The sequence below is a fragment of the Heteronotia binoei genome, chromosome 3, assembly GCF_032191835.1.
Source record: "Heteronotia binoei isolate CCM8104 ecotype False Entrance Well chromosome 3, APGP_CSIRO_Hbin_v1, whole genome shotgun sequence".
Lineage (NCBI taxonomy): Eukaryota > Metazoa > Chordata > Lepidosauria > Squamata > Gekkonidae > Heteronotia > Heteronotia binoei.
In genome coordinates, this window is record NC_083225.1 from 162633290 (window position 1) to 162655917 (window position 22628).

General features: G+C 40.7%; 1 protein-coding gene across 3 annotated transcripts in view; it reads right to left on the reverse strand.

Annotated features, from left to right (window-relative positions):
• The window catches only part of NUP58 (nucleoporin 58), a 29979-nt gene extending 7569 nt beyond the window's left edge, over positions 1-22410 (reverse strand). For 2 of the 3 annotated variants that reach the window (XM_060234796.1, XM_060234794.1), the window contains exons 1-14: positions 22232-22410; positions 17754-17890; positions 17006-17041; positions 15935-16084; positions 13763-13897; positions 12426-12536; positions 11444-11468; positions 10906-10971; positions 9966-10140; positions 8655-8734; positions 7879-7997; positions 5957-6039; positions 5026-5227; positions 572-670 (exon numbers count right to left, since the gene is read on the reverse strand). In XM_060234796.1, the coding sequence (XP_060090779.1) occupies positions 572-670; positions 5026-5227; positions 5957-6039; positions 7879-7997; positions 8655-8734; positions 9966-10140; positions 10906-10971; positions 11444-11468; positions 12426-12536; positions 13763-13897; positions 15935-16084; positions 17006-17041; positions 17754-17890; positions 22232-22347 (1534 nt within the window). In that variant the 5' untranslated portion in view covers positions 22348-22410. The remainder of the gene's footprint in view (positions 1-571; positions 671-5025; positions 5228-5956; positions 6040-7878; positions 7998-8654; positions 8735-9965; positions 10141-10905; positions 10972-11443; positions 11469-12425; positions 12537-13762; positions 13898-15934; positions 16085-17005; positions 17042-17753; positions 17891-22231) is intronic. The other variant, XM_060234795.1, reaches the window with a different exon arrangement.
• Positions 22411-22628: the final 218 nt, after the last annotated feature.

Genomic DNA, 22628 nt, shown 5'->3' on the forward strand with positions numbered 1-22628 from the left:
TTACTTTTCAAACATGCCCCACTACTTAGTCTCAAAGCAGATAACAAAATACAAGCTTATGTACACACAGCTTTTAAGAGATACTTCAGGCACTAATTATCTGTAACAGCTAGAAGCAGTTCATAACCAAGATATATTCCTGAAAAGTGAGACTGTAACCTCATACAATCAAAAGGGTGCTTGTCCTGACAGACTGGAGACCATGATGGAATGAGTGAGACAAAAGTCTTTAAGGGTATACAATAAATATGCCTGTGCAGACAAATGCCTTTAATTAATCTTCACTGTTCTCAAGCAAGATGTATTAAAGAATGGCAGAAGATTAGATTGCTGACTCTTGCAATGCATGCTTGGTATTTCAACCAACCTAAATCGGAGGCTTGGGTACAGAACCAGAAACTGGTAATTATTTCAGATCGATTAAAATGGAACACAGGGGGGCTTGGCCTTGCCTATCTGGCATAAACATACATTGGGGGCTAAAAGTTCTACCAGGGAAGTGTGCTGCCCAGTTCAGTCTACGAAGTGCTGTATAGTAATTCAGTGAAACATTAGAAAAGTTAAAGTGTACCTCCAAGGCTTGAAGAGCCTAAGCCACTTGATTGCAAGCCAGTGCCAATACCTGAACCGAATGGTGTTCCAAAACTAACTCCCAGAGACGGCTGTGGCCCTGGTATAAAAAAAAATGAAAACAAAGCTTGCCTTACTCTTGCGCAACAGAGATCCCTTTCATTAAAAAAGTAAAACATCACAGCTTTAGTAGATGCCTCCTAAAGTACCAAGACTTTCATTAGAACTCCTCCCCAAGCTACCTGAGTGTTTAAATTAATAAATCTAGCATTTGGAACACAATACAAGGTGAAACAACTGATGAATCTAACAAGTTATGCCAAAGCATAAGAGCAAAGTATTTACAATAGCTCTGAATGTAAGTTAGAATTTCTGTTCCTTGAGGGGACTACGTTTGAACGCCCTATAAGCTATTCAGTCATGGCTCTTTAAAAGCCAAGCTTAAATTCCAACATGACTAAAATCATCATGTTACCAATGTTTGATATTAAATACTCATTTGAGTATTGTATTTTTAAAAAAACTAAACAAAACAAGTGGATAAAAAACAAGACAATGGCATTGTTTTATTAAATTTATTATTCATTTTAGAGCAAGTCAATTACACAGTAACATGACAATTCAAACTGGTTCACACAAAAATGATAATTACTGAGTTGTTAGAACTTCCCTACATTTACAACAATTTATGCCTGTTTAAATAAACATTTACAAAAAGGCACAGCTGCACACCTTACCCAATACATTCAAAAGTTTCAGATCCAGAAGTGTCTACTATTGTTTAAAAGTTTGGAAACAATGGCTTCCCTTCATATACACACAGCCAAAAGCCATTTATTATACAACACAGAGAAACAATCTATAGTCTCAGCCCATTTTCCTGTGTGTGTATGCGCGTGCACCTGCGCGTTGGGGGGGGGAGGGATGGGGGATGATGATAACCTACTAACTTGCTAGGCTCTCATAATAAATATAACTGCAATAAAGATCTGGAGGTTCATTTAGCAGCTTATAAAAGTCAGCTGATAGTTTTCACAGTACAATCTGTACTCCTACTTTTAAGCACAGCAATCAGTGCATGAGTTAAACCTGAAAGATTTGTCAAGTTCAAACACTGTGCATATACCTTCATATTTATATATTCCTCCTGCACCAACATCCAGGGATGCAATCCTGCAAATGCTGCTCTCAGGAAAACTCATGAGAAATGAATTGTTCAAAATATACAGCAATACATGCTGGCTTGCCTCCCAAAATGACAGTCTTGTTGATAAACACAAAGTGTGTAGAACACATTTAAATGGAATACCCTGGCCGATATCTGCTTTTGAAATCTTTGGATTCTCAACTTTTTCTAGATATTGATCATTTGTGGCAGAGATTCCATTATTGCATTACAGTACTTAGCTCTCATCTACCATGTGTCTGTAGTGACAACTCACAGAAAGGAAACCTTGGTTAAAAAAAACAAAAACCTTTTAGCCTGCATTGTGTAGGTCAGACAAAGTGTTCATGGTCCCCTTCTGGCCTTACAGATATATATAAATACTTGAGGTTTTTCTTGTAATGGCGCTAATTAAACAGATGGCCAAATAAAAAAATCAAGCAAAAGGCACTGTTCTGCATTAGGACTTTTGCAAAGAATTTACCCATGCCTTAGTAATTATTCAATGCAAAAGTGAGGTTGCTCTATTCAAGGTTGCATTAAGCTGTTACAAAGCGCAACAAGAGCTATCAGCTCACAGCTTGTACTTAGCACTTATTTGGCAAGTTGAGGTTCTATCTGCGTTCCATTAATACAACAAACACTAACTACAGGACTTTTCTTCTGTAGAAGAAGCGTTGCATTTCAAGTTAAAAACTGGATGTAAACAAATTTAAGACTCTCTACCTAGCAGCTCCTCAAAACAGATTTCCAGTACGAGTCAATCAGGTGTCTAACAATAACAAAAACGTCCAGTGTTCTAAAGGAATTGTTGCCAGTTTTCCATCTTAAGGGGAGGGAGGCACTGCCGGTGGAAGACCTTTAGATAGTTTGATGACACCACAGTCCTCCAAGCCAAGCTGGCATTCAAACACACTTTTTAAAGTAGTTCACAACAGAACTATATTCAAATTACAAGAACACAGGGTTTCATACTTAAAGCCGACAAAGCTCTCAACTGAACAGCACTCCCATATCAGTGGCTCTTTCAGTACCAGAAAAACAAAACAAAACAAAAATCTCTCATTTAAAATTTAGATATATGTGCATAATAATTTAAACAATGCTAAAGATCGTCTAAGCCAAAAGACATTAGTAAACATTGTCACCTTTGGATAACATGCCATTTAACCTACAATTACTAGCAGTGATTTTAAATCTCTCTCTATATAAATATTTGCCCTATAGAGCAGTTTTAGTTCAATAAATATATGCTTTTAAGAGCTCAGTTGGCATACATTGTAAACAAGGATTCACACTAGCCTTGACAAACATTACTCAAAACTGTCTTATAGTGGGAGCAAACTCAAATTGTTCAGGTCTAACCAGATATCTGGCAAGTCTACTTGCTAATAAAGTGAGCTGAACCCTGGTTTTAACTACATTTGTGTGGCAAGACACTGTATTTTAAACATGGAAATGGTTCAAGCACAAAATCTAATTTAGTGTCATTATTAGGACAGGTAGAAAAGTTTAAAAACTGTATACCCAGCAAAATCAAAGATAAGGTTTTAAATGATCGAAGCTATTATGAGCACAGCAAAGCAAAATGCTTTAAAAGCAAGGTAACTCAATTTTGATTGCATCCTTTGCTTAAGACTGTAATTACACAACTGTTTTTGCTGTTAACAGATCTTGATAGCACAGCCATCGAGGCAGTAAGCAGCAAGCGGCAGTATTCTTACTGTCCAGTAAGAATGCTGCCGCTTGCTGCTTACTGCCTCGATGGCTGTGCTATCAAGATCTGCTTTGGACTGCCTACTGTAGTGTACAAGCACTATTCTTGTAGTGCTTGTACAAGATAACATTTTTAATTTGCTTACTGTCCTTCATGCCCAACATGTCGGCAGTAATCCACCGTATACTTATTTGGAAGCAAGTTCCACTAAAATCAATGTGTCTTGCTTCTGCAAAAGGGCAATCAGGAAAAACAAGTTTCTATTGAGATTCATGAGGCTTCAGGCAATGTGCTGATTCATTACCTGGTAAGGCGCTATGCATTCTTACTTTAATAACTTTGGGGAAAAGATCTTAACAGGTCTATGGTTTTGGTCATTATGGACCACCTAATTTACACCACCTTCTGTATAAAAATTGTAAAAAGCATTCAACAAAGATTATTAGTCACATACTTAATGTATGCTATAGTAAAAGATAACGTATTTTCTACTTAAAAACATGACCCATAAAATTATGTTGCTACAGTGAACTAGAAGGATGCAATAGTCCTTCCTTTCAGGCTGTAATCTTTCTGGACTTGTCTATTATAGGATATAGCTGCCAACACCTAGTAGAGGTCAAAGCTAGAAATACCCTGTAGACCTCATTACTTAACAGCAGTACCTCATTTAATGGCTCTGTAGGTAGTGAGTTATGTATGTACATAGCATGTTGCTTTTCCACCAAGTTGTACAAACACCACAATGAGACTGAAGAGGGCAGAAAGAACCGTGGAGATTTATGTAGATTTAGGCCAGAGAACACTGTAGTGCAAAACTGTATACAGGTCTCTAACCAAGTGTGCATGACTTTAGGAATCAAAGTCAGTTTCCTAGTCTCTCTCTTTCTACGAGTGACTTACAAACTCCAGAATTATCTGTGGAAGGGTCAGAACTTTAAGAAAAGTGGCCAAAATGGCACTAGCATTGAACTTCAAGCATCTAGACTGGTATGTGATTTGAAAATTTCTTTGTAGTGCCCACAGTTGTTTCTTTCCTATCCAAGTTTACTTCCAAGTGAGGATGACCTCAAAATAATTTTATGATCCTTCTTCATAGTCACAATCTAAGATACCAGCACCTACTTTTTAACACCCTTCCTTTCAAGTGGCCCATGTTTTCCACTTTGAGCCACATTTCAAAATGTGCAATGCAGAAACAAAAAAGTTTTGTTCAAATGGAAAATTGTGAATTTGACTTGGGTTCTCTCAACAGATTAGAAAAATGTACACAATAGTGTCTTAGTTTTGGAAAGACATTATCCTATGCATATTCAGAGGTGACAAAGACTCACATTCCAAGGGGCTAAGTAATACAGTAACAAGCTATTTATTACAAGTAAAGTCACAAGAGTAAATACTGTGTGTATAATTATTGCTAAGTCTATCCTGCATTTTTCTATTACCTATGTTTTGATAAATTGTCACTCACAATTTTTAGATTTCCAACACAAAGGAAGACCTTATATATAAAACATTGTACAAGTTTACTATTTTTGTGGCACTAAAAGCTATAACTTGAATGCACTCAGACCTGTAGCAGGTGGCTGCTGCTGTGTAAGTGTTGCAGCCATGGCAACAGCTGCTGCATTTGGTAGGTTGCTGAAAGGAGTAGGTCCAGTTGTAACGCGTGGGGCAGTTTGCCACTTCTTGGCTTCTGCTCGCCTTGCCTCAAATACATCCACAGAATCTCCCAGAAAGGTTTTTCTATAACCGAGATACTGGTCTTTGAGCATCTGAAGAGAGACAAGAAAATCTATTCTAGTTCACCACATGCAACTTTAACATTTAGTTTTTGACAGCTCCACTGCAAACTGGAGAACAAAACCAGAGATCAAAGGTATAGATTTAAAACACACATCCTGGTTTTCTGTAAACTCACAGAACATTGAATCACAACACAGACAGTGAATATCACTCTTCCTAGAGTAACTGGGGATACCTTGCTAAATACATTGGTAAAATGGGATCAATCTGTAAAATAGCAGAATATCTCAGTTTGCCAGCAACAGAAATACCTACAGTATCCTAACTTTTGTATATGGGGCCAATCCATATACAAAAGAACCCCCTCAGGTAAGCTCCTTCATTAGCATGTCACAGCCCAGGAATGATTCAGCCCTACCCCCACCTGCCTGAGTAGATATAAATTACCTGCCTACCAACTTCTTCTCAATTTGACTCAGAGAGAACTCCAGTTTTCTAGGTTACACCTCTGAGGATGCCAGCCAGGTCTCACAATGCCAAGACCACGGCCACACAGCCCGGAAAATCTACAATAGCCAAATGTCACCAAATCTACAATAACCAAATGTTAACAAGGGGTCAGCATATTCTATTAGCATGCTTTACAAAGTAATCAGAAAAACAATTGTTAATAGAGTAGTTATGTAAGAACACACAGATATTCATGCTATGGTATTATTCCTATAACTCACATGTATGCACCTGGAACTATGGCTTACCTTCACATTTTCATGTATTGATTGAAGCTGTGCAGCCAGAGCTACAAAGGTTTGATAAATTTTCTGCATTGCCATAGATAAATCTGCAAGACATGAAGATTTACAGTGTCAAATCATGTTGCAACATAAAATTATCTCAGAGGTGCTGGGGTTTTTGCCACCCCAGTCTCCCCCTTCCCCCCTTTAAAGACCCCATGTGGGGCAGGGATGGGACGTAGATGGCGGGGTGGGGGGGAGCTTGGGGCGGCAAAACCCCCAGCACCACCCTCCCCAAGTCTGTGGAAAAATTGTCTTCCATGAAACTGGTCCCTGGCGCCAAAAAGGCTGGGGGCCACTGATTTAAACTGATTTCAATCTCTGACAAGCATCTACAACATTACAGAAGCTGCATGATTGTTAAATGCCTCTTCTGGAAAGAACCCAAACTCAAAATGGAGGAGAAACCATCTTTTTGGTGGTTTATCAAAGTATCACAACCGCTCAATACAAGTAGAAGATAAGAAGAAGATATTGGATTTATATCCCGCCCTCCACTCTGAAGAGTCTCAGAGCGGCTCACAATCTCCTTTACCTTCCTCCCCCACAACAGACACCCTGTGAGGTGGGTGGGGCTGGAGAGGGCTCTCACAGCAGCTGCCCTTTCAAGGACAACCTCTGCCAGAGCTATGGCTGACCCAAGGCCATCTCAGCAGGTGCAAGTGGAGGAGTGGGGAATCAAACCCGGTTCTTCCAGATAAGAGTCCGCACACTTAACCACTACACCAAACTGGCTCTAAGTTGCTAAGTTTTAAAGCCATAGTTTCAATTACTTTGTAACTCCAATGGAGCAGTCCTCTGCAAAATTGCTCCAGTTTCAGCATTTTAGTTTCAGTGGGATTGAAGGAACTCTGCAGTGGACTGCACTAGTAGTATGGTTCAATGTGTCATTTTATTGACAATAAACTGCCTGGCTGTAACAAGAAGCAGTAAAATCTTATGAGCTGACTCAAATTTGCCAATTTGCCTTAAAGCAACCCAAATTGTGTGCACATACTGGAATTCATGCACTACCTTTTTTCCATGCTAATTGCTATAAAAAGATATCTGCATGAAAGACAGATTTGAGAGAGATGCTAAAGATTTGGGTGCTGTGTTTTCAGGGGGTAGGAAGGAATGTGTCATGATCCTGGGCCTAGTGAGGCCTGCAGGCCCCAGGGAAGCCTGCTTAGGAGTTACTGGGAAAAGCCTACTTCTCCCAGGATCCCCTCTGTCCCTCTGATTGGGTGGCCAGGTTTTGGGAGGGAAACTAGCCCAGAGAGGGGTGGGGCCTGGGAGGAGGACATCAAAGGGCCAACCCCAAGAAGTGGGTGTTCTTTCCCTGGAAGGCTGAGCTGGAGGTAGGCTGTGCCTGGAGAGCTTGAGCAGGGGAAAGCTTCCTCATCCAAGGCAAGGGGTGAGTGTTGGTATTAGGTAGGGACTGTAAGATAGACACGTTAGGGCATTTGTTTATTTTCCCTTCACCCTTTTACTGGTTAATGCACCTTGTTAATTTATATTGCACTAAAATAAACCTTTTTGTTGTTCACTCTGCCTGGTCCTCACGCCTATTATTTGGCCTAAGCTACAGAAGGCCTGAAGGGCTTGGGAAGAGACTCTGGGTCTTCTCAAGGGGAACCGTTAACCCAGAGTGGTGGCAGCAATTGATAATACCCCCCCCCCCCGAGTCGTGACAGAATGTTCCATTCCCTGCAGGACAAACCATTTTTTCAGTTTAGAGGGATTAGTAGTATGCACTCTGGTAATGTACAGGTCCAAAATTAAGTGTTAAAGTAACCCACAGTGGCACCTAACTGTGGCAACATCTGAACAAAGAAATCCCTGCAAGTAGTAGTAGTAAAAACATTGTACAAACTTAGCAAACTTGTTAAGGCACCAGTTTTTACCTTGTGGAGTTATATATGAATTATTTGCCTGAGTAGCTAGATGATTTTCCAGCTCTTCAATCTGTTGTCTGTACTGTTGCAGTTGTACTTCAAACTGTTCAACCAAGATCCTGAAGTAACTAGAACATTTTAATTGCAGTCGATTAATAATCTCACAAAAACAGTTCTGTGGTTATGAAAGGTTAATGACAGTAATGACCAATTTACATACAAGCACTAGCATACAGAATATTTGTTGACAACACCCCCATCAGTCCTCTAGAACCTTAGTTGTTTGTCAAAAAACATTCAACTAACTTTTAAATCACACACTATGCTTATTCTAAAGGAAAGGCAACAAGGAGGAAGAAATCACTTACAACAGTTAGGCATCAAGATGGACCATGATAATATCATACCTTCTGACACCAATTAGAAATAAGTTGAAAGGATTAGATGGATTTGAGTAGAAGGTAAAGAGCAGTTAGGACTGGTTCACAAATGCTTGTGCAAAACTTGCACAAGAGTCCTCCTGCCTAGTACTATAGTGATTCCTATTCTTGTGCAGCAGCTTGAATAAGCCTTTGAATTTAATTCCTCTTTTCATGTACAACACTCTAGTTACTAACAGGGAGTAAAAAAATCCCCTGCAAAACTCAGCCCTTTCGTGAACAGAGCACACTTCCACATGCAGAAGGGAACTTCTAGATCCAAGTGAATTGTTACATATCCTACATAGAGTAGAGGAAGCCACAGCAGACAATGAAGGAAGTCGTCATTTCAAATCCTGTACTTACTCAGCTGGCGCTGTGTTTTCATGTTGAAGACCGGGAGGTGTTTTCTGTGTTCTTAATGCTATTTCAGCATTTTTGAGTTCCTATGGAAGTAGGAGAGAAAAAGAATGGATCTTGTTTAAATGTAATTAATAGCAATATTGTAATAAACAGTCATGCTGAACTTGTCCCGTTAATTGTGCTTGTCCCCATGTTTGTGATGCTGAGAAGAGAAACTGAGTCTAGGGATGGGCACAAACCTTGTCCTGGACCTAAGTTCATCACAAAAGTCACTTAATTTGTGAGCCGAAGATCGTGCAATCACATCTGCAATGAACCTCCATGTTTTCCCATGGATGTTTGTGTGGTTTGTGTCAGCGGTTTGTGTGGCAGACATGCTGGTGATGGTCAATTATTGGTCAAGGCAACAGAGGGGATGGACTTCTGTAATCACAGAAACACCAACAGTAGCCTCCAAAGCCTGACAGGCAGTACTGGCTGCCAACAAGAGAGCTCCCATTCTGTTTTATGGGAGCAGAATTGATAAATACCCCCAGCTCACACACAGCTGTTTTTACTTTGCAGCATTGCAGCATCCTCCATTTTCTCGGTTCATGTCCATCCCTAGCTGAGTCACCACTACAGTGGCCATAACACAAATGATGTTTGTGAATGTACATCAATCCCACAGCCCTCGCCATAAGATGGGAACTAGCCAATGATCTGTCACTACTATGGCTTAAAGCTATAGATACAAACGTTAAATCAATACCTATAGCCCAAGCTCTTCAGACTGACTGTTGGGGACGGGAGGAGGGAAGACAAACAGAGTGTAGTCTACTGCAGTTATTTTATGTATGACCTTGTTCTTACTGATTGTCTTCTACTTTTGAAATTCCATTTTCTGGATTGTTTATGGCCATGTTTTATAGAGTTTGCACTGTTTTCTAATTTTGTACTCCTAGTCCAATTGCACTGGTATTTTATACTGCCTGACTTTGTCATGTTTATATTTTCTAATCTGCCTTGAGTCTCAGTGACAAAGGCGAGCTGTAAAGCAGATAACATTAAATAAAACCATCATCAAGTATCCTTACTTCCCCAAAGATCACACAGCCGGTCTCAGAACTATTTCAGTTGAAAGCAGTGCAGTTACACTGGCACATGATTCAAAGCAAAATTTATGATTCTCAGCTGACACTAGGTGCAACAACTGTCTATGCAAACTGACTTAAGTAAACACACACACACAAGCAGTGTTTCTAAAAAAGCAGGTAATGTAGTCATCTATATTGGGACTAGATGATAACAAAAGGTCTTAATCAGCTGTCATACCTGAGCGGTTTCCACTTTCAGTTTGTCAATATTAAGAGTATTTCTTTGTAACCCACTGGCAGCCACTGACAAAAGCTGTTTCAAAGCTTTAATGTCCTCCTGCACTTTAAGCATTGCTTTGGAAGACATTCGACTGATTTCCTCCTGAACCTGTTTTTGTTCTTTTACAAACTTCCTGAAGAAAAGGGGAGGGGGAGAGAAAATGCCACTTAGTTATGCCAAAAAATATATACAAACTTCTTCCTTAGATCTATTGTTTTACTCAAAATGTGACTCAGTCTGCACAGGACTCAAGATACCAAACAACAGTGGGAACATCTGGTGGCCCCCAGATACCAGAATGGTAAATAAAACCAGTTAGAAAAGTAACTAGTTTTATCTACTATTAATCAATCACTATATTAATATCAGAAAAACTTAAAAGTATATACAAAATGAATGGCAATGAGAATAATACACTGAGGTTAACTATTAAAAGCAGTATTTACAAAAACTTATTAGGTCAGGGCCAGCAGAAGAGCTTATGGAATGAGTTTGCAATGCAGCTTTTTCTTCATTTCCCCATCCCTCTCCTTTGCTAGCACCAACAGTTCAAAACCTGCTAATTCTGATCTAAGTTTACTTTAATTAGAATCACGGAATTGGAAGGGGCTATACAGGCAATTCTAATCTGTTCAATGCAGGGGGTTGTCCAGCTACTGCTTAAAGACTGCCAGTGAGGGGGAGCTCACCAACTCCCTCAGTAGTTGATTCCACTGTTGAACAGCACTGCATTAAACCAATTGAGATGAAACTCCCAAGCTGGGGGGGTGGGGGCTCAATATCAAGATGGTATGTTACTGCCCAAGCTCTGAGACAATCAATTTAGTGAGTCACTTGGAAGGCCATTTTTTGACTACTGTCTTTGCATTATTTGAAATTTAAATGAGAAAATACTTACTGGAGATTTTCTACATCTTGGCAGATTACTGGAGGTAGATTTTCATCTTTAAGTGCTTTACTGTCCCTGCCAACATACAATACTTTATTACTATTATTACTTCATAAAATCTATAAAACAATAAAACCAGTAAAACAATAGATGGCAGCTATGAAAAAATAACAAGAAACCCATGCCTCCTGTCAGATGAATATAAATGTCCCAAATGCCTACTTTATTAGGAGCCACAGCTTCTGCCACCATAGTAACAAAGTATTACATTTAAGATGGAATTGTCAGCATGGTCCATCCTAAAGCTCACAGATCATAGTGGAAAGCAGTTCTCATATCTTCAGTATTTCATCCTACCACCTGCTATTATTTTTGCCACATAGAAATACAAGAATCTCCATCCTGGGAAACTACACCATCTTCATTATCTTCACTTTTAACAATCAGATAAGATCTTATCAATATGTGTTTTCAAAACAACACAGTATATTTTAGAACACAAGTTCTAAGGAATATGTCTTTGATTAGAAAAATCTGGCATACTTACTCTGGTCTAATTCCTGTTTTGTCACCTAAAACAAGTTAAAAACAAAAACAAGTTCTTATGAAAAATTTACAATAAAGCAACTTCTTGATTTTACCTATGAAAATGTAATAAAGTTGCCTTAGCTGAAAGCCTTCAGCTCCCTTACTCACATTATATAAGCACCCAGATCACTCCACAAGGGCGGCATTTGCTTGGGTGAGGTGGAGGACTGGAGCCAGCCAAAATCACCCTCCAACCCACACCACACCCTAGATCTAAACTGAGCCCTTAAAAACAAAACACACTCATGCCACCTAGTTTGACCCAAAGACTACAACCTTATGTACATTTGACTGGGAACAAGCCTCAGTGGATGAAGTGGGATACACCGCCATGCAGAGGACCCAGCTGCAAGAGTCCAGTGATTCCCATAAACAAGAGCTAGTAATTACCTGGCAAAAAAAGCATTTCTAATTGACCTGAGAAATACATACCCACACCATATATTAGAAGAGTATTCATTATTTGAAGATCAGATCACATTACAGAACTCAACACAGTTCTGTATACAGAAAAAAGAGTCCAAGACCATATAGACAGGGTATGGGGATGATCTTGAGGAGAACATCCTCCTGGGTCCTAGAACCTATAACTTCCTAGACACTGGGCCCTGAAGAAAGCCCACATAATGAACACATCATGTCATTTATAACACCTAAACTCAGAAGTCATTTTATTTTCTTTTTAGATAAAAAAGTTTCTTTTCATGCCATCAGCTTGAAAGATGTTTCAAATTCAGTTTTAAGCACAGAATAATGTGCTTATGTTGTTGTATTTTAAGCCAGGTAGTTTTCAAAAAGACTTCCTCTAATTTTAACATCTCCCCTCACATAAAAATTCTATCTTAAAATAATCTTTTTTGTAACTGGAAAACTTATTATTTAAGCTAACATTTTAAGCCGTGTTCATACACATACACACACGCACACACACACACACTTACTCTTTTTATCTGAAGAACTGCTGAAGTCTATGCCACCAAGCCCTTCATTAATGGTGGTGGCTGGGGCTGGAGCTGCCCCAAGAGTCAAACCCAAAGCATTCTGTCCAAGCCCTGCAAATAATCCAACAAATGTATCACATACATCTTGTAGTCTTCAGATATCAGCACTTAAGTAAACAGATTTTTTTTAAAGTGAGAATTATAATTCCACTGAAAACTGAAGGCACATCATGTTTATATGAAGTGACTGAAACCCCATGCAAATGCCAGAGGCTGCAGACTTTGCATTCTGGATAGCCAATCAAAATTTGTGCTTGCCACTTCACCGGGGTGTGTGTGTCCTTTTACAGTTGAAAATATAGTTTCAGCATTAAAGCTTCAGTCCAAGCACTTCAAACATATCTGACTGTATGCTTGATTCTGCTTTTTAAAAATTAGGATGCTATGTTTTTATGGGATTTAAGTGAGGTTTGGAGCTGCATGGAGGTGCAAAATACCCTCAAGATGCAGCTGACATATGGCAACCCTATAGGAGTCCACCCAATTAACAAAACTGGTTGGACCCCAATCCTGATCCTCTTTTTTAAAAGGTATGGGTGGATGAAATGTAGATGAGGTTTGCAAAGGCTCAGCCAGAAAGACAAACTGTCATCAACCAATCAATCTGGACATCCACAGCAGGCAGGAAAGGGGAGAGAACTGAATGTGACATTGGACCAGAGGAAAGAAAACATAGAAGAACAAAAAACCTCACTGGAAGATCTTCACAGTGTGTCAAAATGGGACCCTGATGTGTGGAACAGTATATTCAAGGTGGAAAGTACTGTTAGGCTGCAGCTATGGCAACTCCACAGGGTTTTCAAGGCAAGATATCTTCAGAGGTGGTTTGCCATTACCTGCCTCTGCATCATGGCCCTGATATTCCTTGGAAGTCTCCCATTCAAGCACTAACCAGGACTGATTCTACTTAGCTTCCAAGACTGGACTAGCCTGGGCTATGCAAGTCTACTGAACTGTATTATTTGTTTCACAGTTTTATAAGTTGAATGTTACCTTAGGTTCCTTCAGGCAGAGAGCTCTTTGCATTACATTAATACATATTAAATTTTTTTTCAAAGCCCCTCATCATTGTCCAATAGCCAGCCTGATTATCTGACCACACCAGCTACACCAAAAGTTTTTCATGAGACAACTCTTAGGCTTATTTTATTATGCAGCTTCTTATATTACAGAGCTTAAAGCCTGATCAGTGTCCAAATTCCGAAGTGTCTGAAAATCTGTCACTGAACGTAAGCTCCAGCATGAAAAGGCTAAATCACAAGACAGAGGATTCTCACCAGTTGCAGCTGTGCTTGCACTTGGAAAAAGCGTCCCTCCTAGTCCAGCTAAGGCTCCTCCTAGAGACAGACCCGTGGATACAGTTGTGGTTGGTGCAGCTGTGCCTCCCAAATTTAAAGTAAAACCAGAGGACCCTGATCAAAGAAAAAATTGTGATGTCATGCTTTGAAGACAAGATCTTGATTTCTGTTTTAGTAACAGCCATACCACCACCAGCCTAATCAACTTTCGTTTGGTTATGGGAATAAGGACCATCTTCTTTTTTTTTTTTTACAAATTCTATTTAGAATTACTTTTTAGGTTTTTTCACTGAATAGGTGAGACTATTCAATTCAAGCAATATCCTAAGGGCTCAGAACAGGGTACTACTAGCCAAAAATAATTATAAATGAGATAACGTAACTTATATACACACCACATACTTGCCATCGGCAATCTAGATGCCTTAAATACACCATAAAATGCTCTCCAAGAGATTCAGACAAACCAGGAGTTCCATAAGTGTCCCAAAGTCAAAGACTTCTGCATGTAATCTGAACTCATGAGCCACTGCACACGTATGACTCCTCAAAGAAGAGCCCCTGAAAGTCCCACTGCAACCTGCTACACTTAGTCCTTGGTCGGGGTTGCATAAATGAACTAAAAATGTGTTGGGACATGGCAAGTGACATGTCCTTACTGTACAAGACTTCTCTGAATGTAACCCAACACTGCACCCATAAGAACGTAAGAGCCCTGCTGGATCAGACCAACGGACCGTCTAATAAAGCACCCTGTATTACACAGTGGCCAAACAGTTCTTCTGAATGACCAACAACAGAGCATAAAGGCTGAGACCTTCCCCTGGTTTTGCCTCCTGGCTCAGGGATTCAGAGACTTAGTGCCTCTGAATGTGAAAGTTCTCCTCAGTCACAATGGCTGAAAGCCACCAAGACACCTGTTCTTCATGAATCCAATTCCCCTTTAAAGCTGTTTATTCCTGTGGCCATCGCTACATCCTTTGGCTGCAAATTCTACATTTCAATCACTCTCTGTGTAAAGAGGTATTTCCTTTTGTCCATCCGGAAACTACTAGCTATCAGTTTCATTGGATACTCACAAGTTCTAGTATTTTGGGAGAGGAAGAAAAAGTCTTGTTAGCTCTCTCCACCTCATGCATAATTTTATAAATCTCTATCATGTTCCGCCCAGTTGTCTCTAGGGATGGGCATGAACCAGAAAAATTTGCCAAGCCACAAACCAAACTGGGAGGTTCATTCACAGACTGAACCAGTTCATGGCCCTGCAAACCCTTTGCAGAAAGCCCCCCCCTCCCCCCAAAAATAAAAGTTGTGTGGCAGGGACCACCTCTCTGCCGCCCACCTGTATTTGCTATTTTCATGGGGAACCCAAAGTGCGGATTTAAAGGGACTTTGAGTCCCATTAACCCCCCTGCTTTCTGCTCTAGCCATGAACCACTTTAAAAGTTCATGGAACTTTGTGACAGTAGGCCTATAATTAATTTTGGTTCGTGAACCCCAAACAAGGCAAAATTAGTGACAAATTTTGCTTCATTATACGGTTCCTGTCCATCCCTAGTCATCTCTTCTCTACATTGAAAAACCCCAGACTCTTCAGCCTTTCCTCATAGGAAAGGTGCTCCAACCCCCTAACCATCTTGGTCATCCTCCTCTGTACTTTTCCGCCTTTATAAACTAAGGACATTTTAATGGCAAAATGGCATTGCTGACTCTCTGTGCCTCTCCCCTAAGCACAGGATGCAGCTTCTAGCTACAGCAAGAACAAGACAACTAGCTACTCTTGATTAGTTCCTGTTATCTTGGCCATGTTCTCATGCAGCACTGTAACGCTTACTCTAAAAAACCTTGCCACTGAAAGAAAACTGAAGGAAGTGGAAGCTTTATTAGCAGCCACATATAGCACTAATTGCAGTATACCACCAACAGTATATTACACTGACCATTATTAGTTTAGCAGCAATGGAATTCTTAGTATTAAACACAATTCAAATCATTGAATACAAACCCTCTTTTGCCAAGAATCACATAGATCCATCCCCCTCAGGTTACTTATTTCTGAAGTGTAATGCTTAGACCTCTACATATGTAACCCCATAGGGGTGCCAGAATGGAAAATAGGGTGCTCTGAAAACAAAATGGTTTCTGCCTTACCTGCTGCAGGAGTTGATGAAAGAGCAGAAGAAAGTGAAAGGCCAGCAGAGGTAGAAGTGATAGGCAACGCAAATGGCGTGGCTGATCCTGCGGGTTTGTTAAATCCTAAACTAAAGCCTGTAGTGGAGGCAGAAGTAGTAGCAGGTGTGCCTGTAAAAGAACAATTGCCTTGTTATATGTGATGCAACGTCTGTTCTCACTGCCCCCAGCCAAACTGAACGTGATTAGAATTCCAATAAAAGATAGCTTCAGATATAACAGCAAACCATGCACCTGCCCTAAAAACCAAAATTCCAAAGGAGGACTAAACCATTGTGAGGCAAATGCAAACCATAGGTGACCAATTCAGATGCAGTGGCTGGCAGCAAACTCAGAAATAACTAATTGTCTCATTACTGGTGAGAGGTGAGCATGGTACTTAGGGAACTCCAGGTTCCTTCCTATAGCAAATGAAGAAAGTAACTATACTCTAAGCTTGCTAGTTAGATCTGCATACTGTCTGGTAAAACCAAGGAGGAACTGACCAGATCATATTACCTTGGACCTATCGCTGGACCTAGCTCAGATGTACGTTCTCTCTACAACAGGGGCCCCAAGAATAGTAGAGAGCCAGTATGGTGTACTGGTTAAAACTGTCAGACTAGGATCTGGAAGACCTAGGTTTGACTCCCCACTCTGCTATTGAAGCTTGCTGGGTGATCTTTAGGCCAATCACACATTCTCAGCTTAACCTACCACACAAGGTTGTTGTCAGGATAAAATGGAGAATGGGAGAATGTCGTAAAAGCTACTTTTGGTTCCCCACTGAGGAGAAAAGTGGGGGTGAATTTAAGAAAGTAAACTATATAACAAATAAGAGCAAGGACTCTTCCCAGTGGTAACTTCTATTCTGGCATAATCCTCACTAACAGCTCTTGACACACAGAAACCATTGTAACATAACAGACCCACTGCAATCTCAGAGTTTACCCAGGATTCCTAAATAATGGCCAGACACAAGACTCATTAGGGAGCTACAGTTACACTCTTTTTCAGTAAAAGGAAAGCTAGTGCTGAATAGACAATACTTACCAAGTGACAATCCAGTAGCAATGGTTGTTGCTGTTCCTGTAAAGCAGTGGAAAACCAGATCAAGATTTATCATTGCAAGGGCAAAATTAAAATCTTCTGGAAGTCCTCCTATAATGCTATAGAAGCAGTGTATTTATGCTTAAAATACCTGTGAGAAGCAAAACCTCTGTGTAGCAAAAAACAACAAAATCGGCCTACAAATCAATGTACCACAACAGCACACACCACAATACATACATAGCTTCTACCTCCATGTAGTTTCTCCTTATAGTCTTAAATTAGGAAGCAGGCAGCAGTATTGATTTGCCTATCAAAGCCAGACCCTTTTTACCTACCATAAACCCCTACCATGGCATGACTGGTAAGATCAAGTTATATAGTATTACTGTAATATTTTAGTTCTAACGACACATAAATACTCTGATAGTCTCATCTACTAATTTTTTGGGTTTCCCTACAAGAGTAAGAAATGCATGCAGATTTAATAAATATATAATCTAATAACATCCAATAAAAAATTCTAAAATTGATGTAATTTTCAGCTTACTAATGGACACATAAAATGCAATTACACTTTATGGAATAAGATGGCCAGCCTTTTGTATTATATGGATAATAAAGTAAACCATACCAACTCTGTGAAACATAGTTCCCATTTTATTAGCTTCACCTTGAACCATTAATTCTTAGGTCACATCAGTTATTAGATCAATGTACTTTATTCATATCCTGTATAAGTATATGTTACCTGTATTTGTTCCTCCCAGCGTAAAACTAGTGGCAGGTTTTGTGCTAAAGATTCCAGTTCCAAAGCCTACAGAAGAAGCTGTTGTTGTGGTTGTAGCTGTTGAGCCCAAGGTCCCAAAATTAAGTCCTCCTGTAGAACTAAATTATAGGAGAAATATAAAGTTAAATCTCCCCCATATCTTCATCATAACATTTCTGCAAAATGTTCTGAAAGTCAAGTTAAATGTCACTGGTGGGTTCCTTTTAAATCATTTAAAAATGCAACCAGCAAACATTTTGCTGTCAACTAAACCAAAGGTTGAGTTCATTTTTAAGTGTCCTTTTGTGACAGAAGAGAAACTGAAGCATCCAACAGCTTAACATGTTCATGCTAGGAAGTTTATCCCATCAGTAATCTTATTCCCATTCTGAGGATCTGACAGATACATACCAAAAATACCTACTGCAATTTCAACCCACTGCAATGAAACATTATCCAATTGCCTTCAGGTTATACCTTTGACAGTCTCTCTATAGTGGGGGGGGATCCCCAAAGTGGTGCCTGATACCATCTTTCTTGGTGGGTGGAGCTCCTGCCCAACAGTGCTTCTGATCTGCCACTGAGGATCTCACTGGCTATGCAGATTAAAATAACACTGACCGATTTCACACTCAGTTTACCTCACTGTCATGTTCCTCTTCTCCGCGCAGCATCCTTCGGATTTCCCACTATCTGCTCTGGAGCTGCAGGAAAACTGCGGTTTTTGTGGGGCAAACAGAAACTGGTTTTTAGCAATTTGTTTGCCGTGCAAAAACAGCAATGTTTGCTGCAGCTTCGGAGCATAGTGGGAAATCCGAAGGACGCTGCGCGGAGAAGAGGAACATGACAGCGGGGTAAGCTGAGTGCGAAATCGGTCACTGTTTCACCGGCAGCTGCAACTACAGTGTTTTATTCTCTCACCTGTCTTTCTCAGTGTATTTTTTTTAATTACCCCCTTCTCCCCTGGACTTGGGCTTCCACTGTGTTGTGTGTGTGTGGCTATTTTGTGGTTGTGACCACCACCTTGTGTCTGAATTCTAAACACGCCCACAGAGTCAGAAAGGCTGGGGACCCCTACTCTTTGGGACCACAATTTTTTCCAGTTTCACTTTCGAAGCTGAAATCAGTTTCAAATAATTATTAACAGACTGATGTGGAAACTGAACTTCCAAATAAACTGAAACCCTAGAACAGAGGGTCCCAAACCCCTTCAGGCTGAAAGAACCTTTGGAAATCTGACACAGAGTGATGGTGTAGAGCCACAAAGTGGCTGCCACAGGTTACTGATCCAGCCACAAAATATCAGGGAGTGAGGTCGTGCATAACTCTGACATCAACATTTCAGACAGAAACTGTTTAGCAGAGTGCCTTTAAAATGAACATACTGTTTTAAAATATTTTCTTATACACACAGACACAGCTTACCATCATTACTGAACTGAAGATCTTTGTGCTATGGTGACAGCACCTGTCACAGCAACTTTAAAAAAAAGATCTGCACACCCAATACGGCCACTCAGAAGCCCTGGTGGACAAAAGGCTTGTCTGCCCTCACCTACTTTCTGAAAGCACTTGACAGACACCAAGAAAGGTGTCAGCGGGCATCATAGCACCCACAGGCACCATGCTAGAAAAAAGACATCAGGCCTTAAAACAACATGATTCTCTCATACAGGGTTGGCTCTTAAGAAAGAGTTTGTGGAAGTGCTGGTAGAGTTGGTCTTTCTATTTGTCTTCTTTTTTCCAGGCACCCTGTTGTTTGTATTGAAACAACTCAACCTTTAAACAAAACACGTTTCAGGTTGGGAAAATCAGGGATAGTCACCTCTGCCACTCATAGTTTGTGCCCCATAATCATTGCAGTTCCCTGTCCTGCCATGCATTCTGTTCATGAGCAGAGTTTCAGGGTAAATAGTAGGTAGCTTAAGAAGTCAAAGAAAAATCCACTCTCCCCAAAAAACCTCTTCCATTGGATCTGACCCACAAGCTTCCTAGATCCTACTGTTCCCATCTTGTGAACTCCATCTTGAGACAAATGACATGGCTGCATGTTGCTGCTGTGAGACTATTCGCTAGGCAGCACGCTGTCTTCCTAAACACAGAAAAGTCACATGGTACATGTCATGGGACATTTCAGAGTTGAGATATTAGGATCACTATTACATGGATGCTGAAATACCTGAAAACGCTGAAAATGAAAAGTAACACAAATGGTATTGATGTTCTCCTGGTCAACTTATAACAACCAAATGAAAGGTTAAGTTGTGACCCTAATATGCTTGCAAGCAAAAGCTCAACAATGTAATATACCTCTTGTCTACCATTCTCACTATGGTTTTAAAATCTTTTTATTTTAATAAAATCAACTAAAAACATTCAAAGCACATCCCACTTATTACTGCAGAAATATGTACAACAGACTTGTAAGGTACACCAAAATCTTTATCCACATGCACAACTGAGTTGAGATTTGAATCAGGGGCTGCAATCACACAGACTAAATAATGCACTTTCAATCCAGTTTCAGTGCACTTTTCAACTGGATTTTACTTTGTGAACTGGCAAATTCAATCGGAAAGTGCACTGAAAGTCAGTTGAAAGTGCATTATTTAGTGTGTGTGACCATAGCCTTGGTTTCCCAGCTTCTTAACTACTTAAGTTATTTTTTAAAAATCTTCTTTAAAAATGCAGCCATAAATGTATCTAAATCTCAACACAGACAAATCTGTGGATACTTAAGTACAGTAACTGCAGCCATGAATAGACAAGACAGATCTTTTTTCAAACCTGAAAAAAATGCCAAAGGCTTGCAGAAAAATCCAAAAACTTAAAGGGAAGAAAGCTTCGACTTCTCAAAATAATAGAAGCAGCACCTGTGGTTTTAAGAAACAAATGCCCTCAGTGCTAGGCAAGCACACTGTATTACCAGACTTTGTTTCAGGTAAGCAAAAGGGGGCAGGACACTGTCCTGGGATGTTTCAGTCTTTGAGGGAGACTCAAAGGCAGGCTCAGGCAGCAACCACAGGGCTCCTTCCATGACTCACCCAGGCCTGGCTCCTCGCTACTGTTTAGCAGCAACCACTGTATGGCGTAGTGCTTAAGCATTTTAGACTAGGATCTGGGAGATGTAGGTTTGAATCACCAGTATGCTGTGGAAACTCATTGAATGCCTTTGGGCCACTTACACATTCTCAACCTCAATTACCTTGAAGGGTTGTTGTGAGGATAAAATACAGGAGAGGAGAATGATGTAAATCGCTTTGGGTCCCCATTGCATAGAAGAGCAGAGAGCGCTAATGAAGTAATGTAAGTGAAGATGGGGAGGGGCAGATTTTATTTATTTATTATCTTCTATTTCTAATCCCACAAGTGGGCTCAGATAGCAAGTAGGAGCAGCCGTTCCTCACAGGCTAATCTAATAACTTCTCCATATTCACAATTTTGCCCAATGGGAGAAACGAGAGCTGCTCCAGATTGACAGCAAAACTAAAAATGTTCACAAAAGCATATTAATCACTGCCTCATGTATATACTTCAAATCTACATCTGTATGATGGTTATTTGTCCCAAATCATGTAACAACTACTACTTAACTTTGGTAGCTGATACACAACAGTTATATAATCTTATTACTTTAAAGCTGCACATTAAAAAAAACCCCTCAAGTCCCATTCCCTCCCTCATCAGAGCATGTCAAAGATGATGAAAAACATGACTATTTTCTTGTAAAAGGAAAAAACAAAGTTTGAGTCCAGTTGTACCTTTAAGACCATCACATATAGGAAGAGAGGATAATGTATTGTTGAAAAATTCTTTTCACTGTATCTGAAATGTGCTTGCACACAAAAGGTTATACCTTGAATTGGACTCAAACTTTGTTCTACTACTTCAGACCAACATGGCTACCCACCTGAATCTTGTAAACGAAAAGAAAGAGAAAAACAACCAAGTGATTTTTCTGGAAGCTCCTAGGCTCCTTTTTTAAAAAAATGGCCTTCAATACCAACAGGACAATCCTATACAGTTACTTCAGTCTAAGCCTACTGAAATCAGCAAAAACGTCCTACTGACAGGGAGTTTTAGACACCCACAATTTATTCCGATACTGGTTGTACTCATGAGGTGATGGAGAGCTGTTCTCGTTGCGCAGTTTATTCCCTTCAATGGGTTTTCCCTTCAATGGCGAACCTCGCCAACGACAAGGTGCCCAAGGGAGGGGGCACCAAAAAGGGGAACGTAGCAGCTCGCTTGAAAACCAGCCCCAAGCGAGCGACTCTGCCCGTCCCACCTCCACATTAGGACAAGGAAGCTCACAAGGCAATCGGAGTGCCACACTTCCAAATCCATTCTAGTAAATGGGACGAGAACGCTGTGACAGTGCCTTGGTCTGAATGACATGTTCTCCCTCACTGTACGTGGCCAGCTACTTCATGAATATCCGCGCCCCTTTCTCCGCTCACCTCGGAGCGGCGGCTCCAAAGGAGAACCCCCCTCCGCCGCTCCCTCCTCCAGTTCCAGCCGCAGCGGCAGCAGCAGTCGCCAGAGTGCCGGCTCCGAAAGAGAAGCCCGTCGACATGGCGGCAGAGGCGAGGAAAGCCCCGCCAGACTACCGCGGGGTCCGGAACTCCGCAAGGCCTTTTTCCTCCCTCCTCAACCGGGAGGAAGGTTCCCGGCCCTCCGCGCTTCTTCCCGGCGGGAACTTCGAACAAGCACCGACGCATCTACTGCGCCATCAGAGGCGCCGCGAGTGACAGAGAGGAAATGTCGTCACGGAGGGACGTCTTTCCCGCGCATGCGCATGCCGTAGCGCACCACTAGGGGAGAGAAGAGTCAGATCTACTTGCTCGGCGTATCTCT